Source organism: Electrophorus electricus, chromosome 14 (genome assembly GCF_041902795.1).
Source record: "Electrophorus electricus isolate QZ-2024a chromosome 14, ASM4190279v1, whole genome shotgun sequence".
Taxonomy (NCBI): domain Eukaryota; kingdom Metazoa; phylum Chordata; class Actinopteri; order Gymnotiformes; family Gymnotidae; genus Electrophorus; species Electrophorus electricus.
This window is the reverse complement of record NC_137510.1, coordinates 141,741-152,500: the sequence shown is the minus strand read 5'-3', so window position 1 is coordinate 152,500 and position 10,760 is coordinate 141,741. Positions and strand designations below refer to the sequence as shown.

Below are 10,760 nucleotides of genomic sequence, written 5' to 3'. Positions count from 1 at the left end.
GTACACAGCAAGGGTTGAGGATATGAAGATATAATGCCATTTGCTAATCTTTGCAAATCATTACCATATTAACATATCATTAATAGCTCACGTCACTGTATGGGTCTGAGCTGCACTCGCAGAACACGGCCCAGGCACACGTTTGAACACGGCCCAGGCACACTAAAAACACTGACCAGCAGGACAGGCACGCCGCCTGACACACACGCGCGTACACACACACACACACACACACATACACAGTACATGCCCTGCTCCAATTCACCAGATAACACACAAGCATCTCTACCTTATTTGTCCCACAGATACTCTCCTCCAGAGATAATAAAGCCCACAGTTACCCCGTGCCACCATGTTTGATTTATTGTTTCTTGGTTATTTATTTATTGTTCTTTTTGCTTATAACCATCTCAACACTGTGCTTGTTTTATTGCCTTTATCATGGAGATTAAAGAATCTCCTCGATTGCACCTATCTCTCTCTCTCCAACCACCCTCCTTCTTAAATAGTTTATTTCTGATTAAAATAATGATATTACAGGAATAATACATCAGGATGTATACATGCCTATACCCTCTTCCCTAATACCTGTTCCAGTGCAACTGGAACAGTTGCTGTAGAATCACAATTCTATTATGCTTCTAACTCAGTACAGAATGACTGTATTTCAACAGTCCTATTTTAGTGAAGATAAATCAAAGGACAATTTGAAAAACTTTATATTCAGAATATTGAAATATAAACTTTTCTATACCTCCAAACAAAAATCCAGAAAATGGATTGTTGTAGGAGCAACCAACAGCACCCCAATCCATGCCTTCCTAACCTCTACATGTAACCCTGCCTTTGTAATCTCTACATGTAACCCTGACTTCCTAATGTCTACACATAAACATGCCTTCTTAATACTAACATTTAATCCTGCTTCCTCATCCATAACCCTGCCTCTTGAAACCTAATCTTAACCCAACCTCCTGAACCCTAATACTAACCCTGGCTCTCTAATCCTAATTCTGTCCCCCTAACCCCTACACCTAATCTTGCCTACCTAACTAACCTTAACCATTCCACCTACCCCAAACCCTAAACAAACCTTATCTCTCCATGAAATAGTTCTTCTCATAATTAAACAAATCCCCTATTTTAAACTTAGTCCCCAAACCCATCTAGTAAATAATCTAATATATATAATTTCAATATAACTTCCAACCCTAACCAAAAATAACTCTGAGCCTTAATGACGGCTCTGTAACCCCTGAACCTCTTAGGCTAATTGTCAGTATAGTTTGAGGACTTGCTGGACCACTCACACATACTGTATTAGCATTATCCACAGAACACAAACTCACACACGCATACGCACGCGCGTGCACACACACATACACACACACACACACACACACACACACACACACACACACACACACACACACACACACACACAAATAGACACACACAGGCTTACCTTCCGGTTGTGCTTCTGGGGCTGAAATAGAGAACCAATAATGACAATAATATTATAATTATAATTATACAATAACAATAACAATAATCAAGTGTTTAGTAATATTATAAATAGAATGTTTCTATCCCTGTAGGCCAGGTGAAATGAAGACTGAAAATAAAGAATCACACATTTAGCTAAAGGTAAAGAAGTTTAGCTAAAGGTAAATATATAAAGAATCACACATTGAGGTAAAGCTAAAGAAGTTCCCTGCTACTGAAATGTTTTTGAGGTTACAGTGCTGTGATTCTGTTAATACTGGACATATGAAAGACAACAATTTTTGGTCACGAGAAGTAGACGTGTTTCATGTATCAGACGTGTTTCACGTATCAGACGTATTCTAAATGACTCTTGAAAATGTGCCTCATGATTCCATGGACAGTAGCCATCTAGCCAAATTACTTCTCCGTTGCCCTTAATGGACAATATCTTGCGGGATGGGTCTCAGACACATGCACACCATCGGGACAAGAATAGGACCGCTAGAAAATTGGTCTAGACATTAATCGCTTATTTTTTAATTAATTTTGATCTTTTATTTGTTATTATTGTGGGGACTTTTGTCAGCCAGAGGAGGTTAGGCGCCCCTTTGAGTCTTGGTTCCTCTCCAGGTTTCTTCCTCGTGCTCTAGGGAGCTTTTCCTTGCCACTGTCACCCTTGGCTTGCTGACTGGGGGCTTGGACTTGGATATTTGCAAAGCTGCTTTGTGACAATATCTGTTGTAAAAAGTGCTATATAAATAAATTGATATTTTATTTGAAAGTGTGTTTAAGCTAAAAAGTGTGTTTAAGATAAAAACTGTGTTTATCCTAAACAGAATGATGGAATCTTTGCACATTTTCAGCTGTCTGTACTTTAAGGAGTGAAAACAAAAATGAAAATTACCAGAAATTATTTACTAAACATAAAACTATAAGTTATGATTTTACAAATAATGAACTGGTTTCTGGAGGCTTGTCTGCATAGATGACCATTGGAGTGCGGCAGCTACTGCAGCTCTGCTATAGACCGGAACACTACGCATGAGGCATTTTCTTAATCATTTTGAACTTTTACAAATAGCATAATTTTGGTGCCTATTTAGGTTCAACAGACACCTTAATGGTGTCCCCTTTGGGTGAAGGTTAAATATAGTTGCATTCTGTCTGATTCAGTGGGTAACTGACCCTCACGCACCCTAATTCCTTAACCTGACACCAGATCACCATCAGAGAGAAAGTGACAGAGAGTGAGAGCGTAACCTAACCCAGCAGGAGGAGAGAGTGACCTTAAGGTTGGAATCTTTTCCTCTCCATAGTGGTAACTGGGGCAGGGCAGCAGAGGGCAAAAAGAACTCATCTATCAGCAAATCTCCAGCCGCTGTCATACACCAGTCTCTGTCAGTTTCCCTTTTAATGGGTTGTTTAGAAGCCTTTATCTGACTTTACCTAATTCTATCTAATCTTACTCATTTATCATTTAATGGGTTTAACCCAAAATATACATAATCCTACCTAACGAGTTTAACCCTAATCCTTTAATTCGAACCATTTATCTGAGTTTACCCCTAACTCTTTATCTGTGTTTACCCCTAACCCTTTAACTGAGTTTACCCATAACCTAACCCTAATTAAATGCCCCTGATGTGGTTAGGGTTGGGAGGTCTTAATTCTGGGTCTTTAGTTTGGTTGGGTGAGACCTGGATTTTGAGTTCTTTAGATGAGTTCAGGAGAAGTACAATGAAACTGGGTAGCAATCTTTATAATACACTCACAGAGTGGTTAAACAGAAAAGAGTTAAAGCATGTAGTAAAAATTACACACACACACACACACACACACACACACACACACACACACACATACATATTCATGAATGAACAATCATAGTGCAATTAGGAATGTTTAAAGATTTTATAAAATCTGTTTCTAAAATATAACTGTAAATACTGTTGTGCAAACAAGCACCCAGGTCTCAAACTGCCAGCCTCAGTGTTTGGCAGTGTTCAGTTCTCACATGGCCCTGGGCTAGAAGCTCTTCTTAAGTCTGTTTTTTAGTGAGGTGATGGATGTAAAGTCGAAGAACAGCAGGTCAAACAGATGATGTCAGGTTGGGATATGTCTTCAGTATTTTGGCTGTTTGCTGTGGTGATAACTGGTTTTGGGGATGTTAGATGTGTTTCGGGGAGCTTATTCTGAGTAATATTTGGTTTCGGGGGGGGGGTGCTGTTATGATCATCCTTATGTGATCTGACTGACTACATGGTGTCATGCATGTTTTATCATGAAAAATATTAACTTAAAGACAAATTACACACACACACAGGTGCAGACTGCACATTCCCAGGTTCGTGCCCTTTCACCCCATTGCTTATAAATGGTAACGTGTTCACACACACACACACACGCGCACACACACACACACACACACACATACATACACACACGGTAATGTGTTCCAGTGCATTTTCCCTTGTGCCTGTTTAAATAAAGTTTCCTCTTTCTTTGTTATTTTCTCTCTCTCTCTCTCTCTCTCTCTCTCTCTCTCTCTCTCTCTCTCTCTCTCTCTCTCTCTCTCTCACATACACACACAAAATATTTTTTCTGGATTAACATGTAAGATACAATGCTTCAAATACTTGTTTATATTATGCACTTTTAACTTCTGCCCACAGTAAGTTACACCTTAAGGACACAAATAACAGCGTCTTCTCCAATTATACAGGCTGCCCATTATAGCTGCTACTGAATCGTACCAAGTCCGACCACTTACATGCATTCTGTGGCTGTGCCTGAGACAAGCAGCAGAGTTCTGTTACCATTTCCATAATCGACTTTCCTACATTTATGGCAGCAGTTATGACAGGTGAGGTTTCTTTTCAATACAGCGCTTCAACGTACACACACACACACTCACTCACACACACACACACACACAAACCCATATTCCACTCAGATATTTTAGATGCAAATCTGTCACTTATTCTTGGTAATCACATACTAATCACTGCAAATCTCTCTCCCAGCAGCAGCAAGAAAGTGCTCACCCTGGCGCTAATGACGTGCCATTCCAGGGGAAGTTCTCTGCTTGCTTATGTGCTGTGTATTAGCTTAAGTCCTCTCACTCTATTAGTGAGTTGCTTCTCACTGTATAAGGAAGAGTCTGATTGGGTTCCTCTCACTCCCTGGTGTATAAGTGTATGCAGGGCTGTATTCAGAGGCAGACCCTATTGGGGGTGGTGAGCTCACATAAGCTCCTGATCTCAGCGTGACTCCATACCAGAGTTCTGCCCTTTACAGCAACACACACACACACACACACACACACACACACACACACACACACACACACACACAAATTTGTCGGTTTTCTTTTATCATCTCTGGAGAGGCGTAAGAAAATATTTCCAGTGTTGCTATGTTAGGCACTTTGCTGTAATAGACACTTCAGTACAGTATTATTCCAGTCGTATTTTACCTGAATATTTACCTGAATGGGAATAAAAAATAAAATGGAATAAGGGTTTCTCACTGGACCAAATGGAGTTATTACAGTGTAATGCCAGTGTTATTCCAGTGTAATGCTTTGAACACAACACTGTAAACACAAACTATTTTCTGTTTGTGCAAACTCAGCAGAACACAAACATTTGTTAACATATAGTTCACATTTAGATTGACTCCACTATGGTGCTGCACTATTTAATGAGCTTCACCTAATTAAGAATAGGCCAATTATGTCCATATCAGCAACAGAAATGAGAGAATATTACTGCCATCTGCTCCTATTGAGCTCCACACTGAACAGTCTTAGATATTACAGTTAATGTCTTAGCTATGTTGTTTAAAGCTCTTAATGACTTAATGACAGCCCAGTTTATCTTGACAATTTCTTGAAGCTTTACAGCCCATCCTGTGCAGAAGGCCTCTGGAAAGCCCTATGAGGAGGTTAGGAAATATTTCTTACAAAGCTCATCCAGATTCTAAGTTTGTTTAAAATGGCTTGATATAAATCGCTTGATATAAAATGTTACGGTTGTTATTGTAAAATGTAAATTTTTAAACCTCTCTAAGTAAAGCACTTACATTGGGAGTTATATTGGAAATGATATTGAGATATTTGGGAACTATATTGAAAAGTGCTTTATAAATAAAGTGGCCAGGCTCTGAAAGTAATGTTATAGCCACCTGAGTTATAATACAGTACATATAAATCCTCCCATCCATCACTCCTGAACTACACAACACTAAGAAATGTCTGTAAGTTTATTTGAGTTTCATCATGTCATCATGCCCCAGTCTACTTTAGTGGTTGTCATAAACCTGATAGACGTGCGTTTTGACAGACATGAGTTCTGATAGACTCTCTCCAAGGCAACCCTGAGCAGCGATGCGTCTCTGCAAGCCCCTACCAGACAACTGTCCATAAACACAGCACCACTGTGAGCTTCACACAGGACCCAGCACACTCACTACAGACAAGAAACCAGAACATGGTGATCCCTTCACAGGGGTCATCAGGTGGGTGCCTCCCTTCATCTGTGTTTACTGAATAAAGCCCATGACACCTCCCGAAGGCTTAACAGTGAGATCTGCCATCCCAGGCAGGGTTAAGATCACTTTTCAATCAGCCACATACAAAACCTCTTTAGACATTTATCCACACTGGCCTCCCTGGTGATTGAGGCTGTACCCAGCTCCACTGACAGCATTAATGTGTGCTTAGTGCCACCAGTTCCATATGGATGTTATACACCAACAGTCCACACTGAATTAACCTCCCTGTATTTAAATCAATTGGTAACATTTTACTGAAGACTGTGGTTTAGAAGGCTACATGCCACCCTTCATAACTGACTGAAATCTACAGAAACATTTATAAATGCTTATTCCAACAAGCATAAGTTGTCATAAAACTACTTTTGTCAACGTAATGTCAAGATGACTTAACAAATTTCTCAATTGACACAGATGTTTGGTGACATTAGGATGTGTGACACTTTGTGGGCTGAAATGAGTCATGTGAATTCCTTTGTTAATATCCTTTATCAATATATGTCAGGCTGCTACTAATTTGTTAGTGAAAACAAAGATTTCTAGAGCATAACAGTATAACATGATGTTCCACAGGGTTCTGTTTTAGGTCCCTTCATGTTAATTTATATACAGCCACTTTCTGTGATTATAGGGCAATATTAGTAACATCTCTATATTATTAATCTGTGATTCCATGATACATGATTCTGAATCAGTAGTTTCAGCATTTCTTTCAGTTTAGAAAAGAGCCCAGGACATATCACCCCTGTTTAAGAGCAAAGAGTATCCTACCCCTGCTTAAGATCTCAGAGTATCTCACCCCTGTTTAACAGCTCAGAGTATCTCACCCCTGTTTAAGAGCCCAGAGTATCTCACCTCTGTTTAACAGCTCAGAGTATATCACCCCTGTTTAAGAGCCCAGAGCATATCACCCCTGTTTAAGAGCAAAGAGTATCTCACCCCTGTTTAAGAGCCCAGAGTATCTCACCCCTGTTTAAGAGCCCAGAGTATCTCACCGCTGTTTAACAGCTCAGAGTATATCACCCCTGTTTAAGAGCAAAGAGTATCTCACCCCTGTTTAAGAGCCCAGAGTATCTCACCCCTGTTTAACTGAGGTCTACACTGACTTCAAACATTTTTTTTTGATATCTAAAGAACATAGAGGCACTGACACTGCAACATTTTCTTTAGGATGAATAAAGTCTGTCTGTCTGTCTGTCTGTCTGTCTGCCTGCCTGTCTTCCTGTCTATCTATCTATCTATCTATCTATCTATCTATCTATCTATCTATCTATCTATCTATCTATCTATCTATCTATCTATCTATCTATCTATCTATCTATCTATCTATCTATCTATCTATTAAGTTAGAATAAAAAATAAATAATAAATGTAGACTTTTTTAGAGTTGTCTATGTAAAGTACTTTGAGGTTTTCTAGTCAAAGTAGAATGTACTATATAAGTCACAAATAATAATTCAATATTATTGTTATTATTGATGTTATTATTATTATTATTATAAAATAGAATGCAGATGGCAGAGATGCACTGAGTGTATTTTCAGGCTGCAGTCCATAAGATCACCCTAGAGCAGGATGACATCATCATAAAGCCACTATTCTCAGACCTCCATCTGCATCCAGAGTCACCTGATAAGCGAGGAACATCTGCAGAAACACTCAGATGCATGTGTGAGTGTGGGTGGGGGGAGTGTGGGTGGATATGTGTGTGTGAGTGTGAGTGTGTGTGTGTGTGTGTGTGTGTGTGTGTGTGTGTGGGTGGGTGTGTGTGTGTGTGTGTGTGTGTGTCTGTGAAGCACTGGGTTTATTCTGATATGTTGATGAGAGGATACACTGCTGCAGAAGTGTGGGCATCCTGGCATTTTTATGCTAGATATGGTCATGGAAATGGGACTGGAGGTTGAACTGTGTGGATGAGCAAACAAAGACAGATGGAACAGAGAAGAGTGATATTTCACTGCCATTGTATCTGCTCATCAGGAGGAGAAGAATGTCACCACTAGCAGATATTTCCCTTTAGCGAAGACGTCTCTGCCTGTTCACTCTGTAATGCTCCAGTCCATTCCTTTTTATTACTTTTTCTCATCTTTATTTATTACAAGTTCATCCTCCATAGTCTCTCTCTCTCTCTCTCTCTCTCTCTCTCTCTCTCTCTCTCTCTCTCTCTCTCTCCTGCTCTTTTTCTCTGTCTTTGGCTGTCTTCTCTACTCTCTCTGTCATTAATATATACTTGTGTAATAGCCTTTCATGGGAGTGACGGGGGGAGCAGATCATTTCTGTGTGAGGAGAAAGGCCAGAGGTCACTGGGGGGGTGTATTTATAATCCTGGAGGGGCAATAAGAATCATACATCCTTACACATACACACCCACACACACACACACACACCCACACACACACACACACACACACACACGATCAGACACCTAAACTCTAACATACCCCACTAGGCCTTCAGACATCTAACCCACATCTCCTGAAACGTTGCCCTAAGTAAAGACTTTTTGACTACAGTGACACAGAGACGCCTCATCTTCACAGAGTGAAGATAACAGGAGCTGTTCTGTAAACCCGGGGCTGGGGATCAGAAATAAGGAAAATTATAATAAAAACTTTTAAAGTTCCTCCAGGCTGCCTCCAGCAGTGTGGCTCCTGAACTTTATGTGACTGTAAACATTTCTTCCCAGAGGCCTGCTGAGTGGTATTATCTTAGCGCATCAGTGATAACACCCTGATTTGCATTAAAACAACTCAGGCCAGGTATCCAGATATGCTAATGAACATAGTATTTATTTTATTTTTCTCTGCCTGACTGGGCCAGAGTGTAGCTTAATTAATGTGGTGGTTTACACTGACTAAACCTGGAGATGAACTGAGCTTAATAAGGTGAACTGCAGCAATAAACTCATCAACCCTGCTCACTGTTTGCAGATCAGTGAGCAGATGCAATTTGAAATGTTCTTGTATTTTATTGACAAGGGCATTGGGTGGTTTTACCTTTTAAAAAATTACCTTTACTTCTGTTTTTCCTTACATTTTTAGCTCCTTTTAGCCAAAGTTCCTACTATTTTAATTTGACTCAGATGGAAATATTACTATTGCTGCACACTGGGTCTAGCTGCTTTGCTCGGCCCTCTTGTGGAGCTGCAAGATGATTGGTTGATTTGAATGAATGTGAGCAATGATTGGTTCTCCCCAAACATCCAGTGCCCAAGCAATGTTTAACTCATATATTCATATATAATGTTTATAAATTATGTTTGTGTGTAAATAGAATTTTATTCTGTATGTAACAAAACAATACATTGTCACCTTTACAATTTCCCTTTAAAAGAATTCTTATTTCTACATTTTTTCAGTATATGATCATTTGAATACTGCTGAATTATAGCATTAGCAAATTTGAAAATGCATTAAACAAATTTCAGAATAGGCTACCATCCATAAGAGAACCACAGCCCAAACCCATGTGGAAAGTTTAGAGCTCAACCTTTAAAAGGTCTGAACTCTCGTATTCTACTACTATTGGGTCATTAAAACATTCTAGTACTGCACTTGTTGCTCATGTTGTAATTATTTTGAGGTATCAGCATTGACTCCTGTATCTAACAGTGTCCTAGTTCAATGGTATCTTAGACTCTAGTCTATAGTGTGTAAGGTCTGTAGAGTGTACAGTATCTAGTATGTACAGTGTCTAGTATGTGTATTCTCTAGTATATACAGTATCTAGTATATATAGTATCTAGTCTCTAGTATGTACTTTCAACTATATATATATATATATATATATATATATAGTATTTATAGTCCAGTATGTATAGTCTGTAGTATATATAGTCTCTATCATATATAGTCCCTAGTTTGTAATCTGTAGCATGTACTGTCTCTAGTATGTGTAAGGGTTCTGTGTGAGTTTAGATCTCTGTGGCATTATTACGGGTTCGGTGTGGTCTTAGATCTCTGAGTCAGGATTAAGGGTTCAGTGTGGGTTTAGATCTCTGTGCCAGAATTAAGGGTTTGGTGTGGCCTTGGATCTCTGTGCCAGGATTAAGGGTTTGGTATGGTCTTAAATCTCTGTGCCAGGATTAAGGGTTTGGTGTAGTCTTACATTTCTGTGCCAGGATTAAGGGTTTGGTGTGGTCTTAGTTCTCTGAGTCAGGATTTAAGGGTTTGGTGTGGTTTTAGATCTCTGTGGCAGGATTAAGGGCTTGATGTGGGTTTAGATCTCTGTGGCAGGATTAAGGGTTCGGTGTGGGTTTAGATCTCTGCACCAGGATTTGGGGTTCAGTATGAGCTCAGGAAGAAGCACTGTTACAGACACTTAAGACTAAAGCGTTTACAAAGTGATATGACACCCCCCCACACCAGTTCATGTTTCCTCTGTGTGGTAATTTAGGGAGGTCAAGATGTCTAGGAGGCAGCTGGGAGGAAGGGTCATATTTGAAACACTCTCTTGCCTCACCCCTACATACCCATGCAGTAAATCAACAATTTAATGCTGCATTGTCGCAGAAAGTTCTTAGAGTTTTGAAAAATGCAGATATAAAGAGTTTTTACTAATAAGATGTGACAACCCAATAAACAAAGTTATTTTAAAATTTTAAATTGGTAGAATGGTTAGAAATGTTAACTGCACCGTGGTCACTGTGGTTTTTGTGAATGTGATCAGTCACTTCCTGTTTAATTATTATGATAAACTAATGTGAACTAATGGTAGGG

General features: G+C 39.4%; 1 protein-coding gene across 2 annotated transcripts in view; it reads right to left on the bottom strand.

Annotated features, from left to right (window-relative positions):
• LOC113589170 (myosin-binding protein C, fast-type) overlaps positions 1 to 10,760 on the bottom strand; it is a 41,059-nt gene that overhangs the window by 28,847 nt on the left and 1,452 nt on the right. The window contains exon 3 of one of the 2 annotated variants that reach the window (XM_081696255.1): positions 1,466 to 1,488. In XM_081696255.1, the coding sequence (XP_081552381.1) occupies positions 1,466 to 1,488 (23 nt within the window). The remainder of the gene's footprint in view (positions 1 to 1,465; positions 1,489 to 10,760) is intronic. The other variant, XM_035530929.2, reaches the window with a different exon arrangement.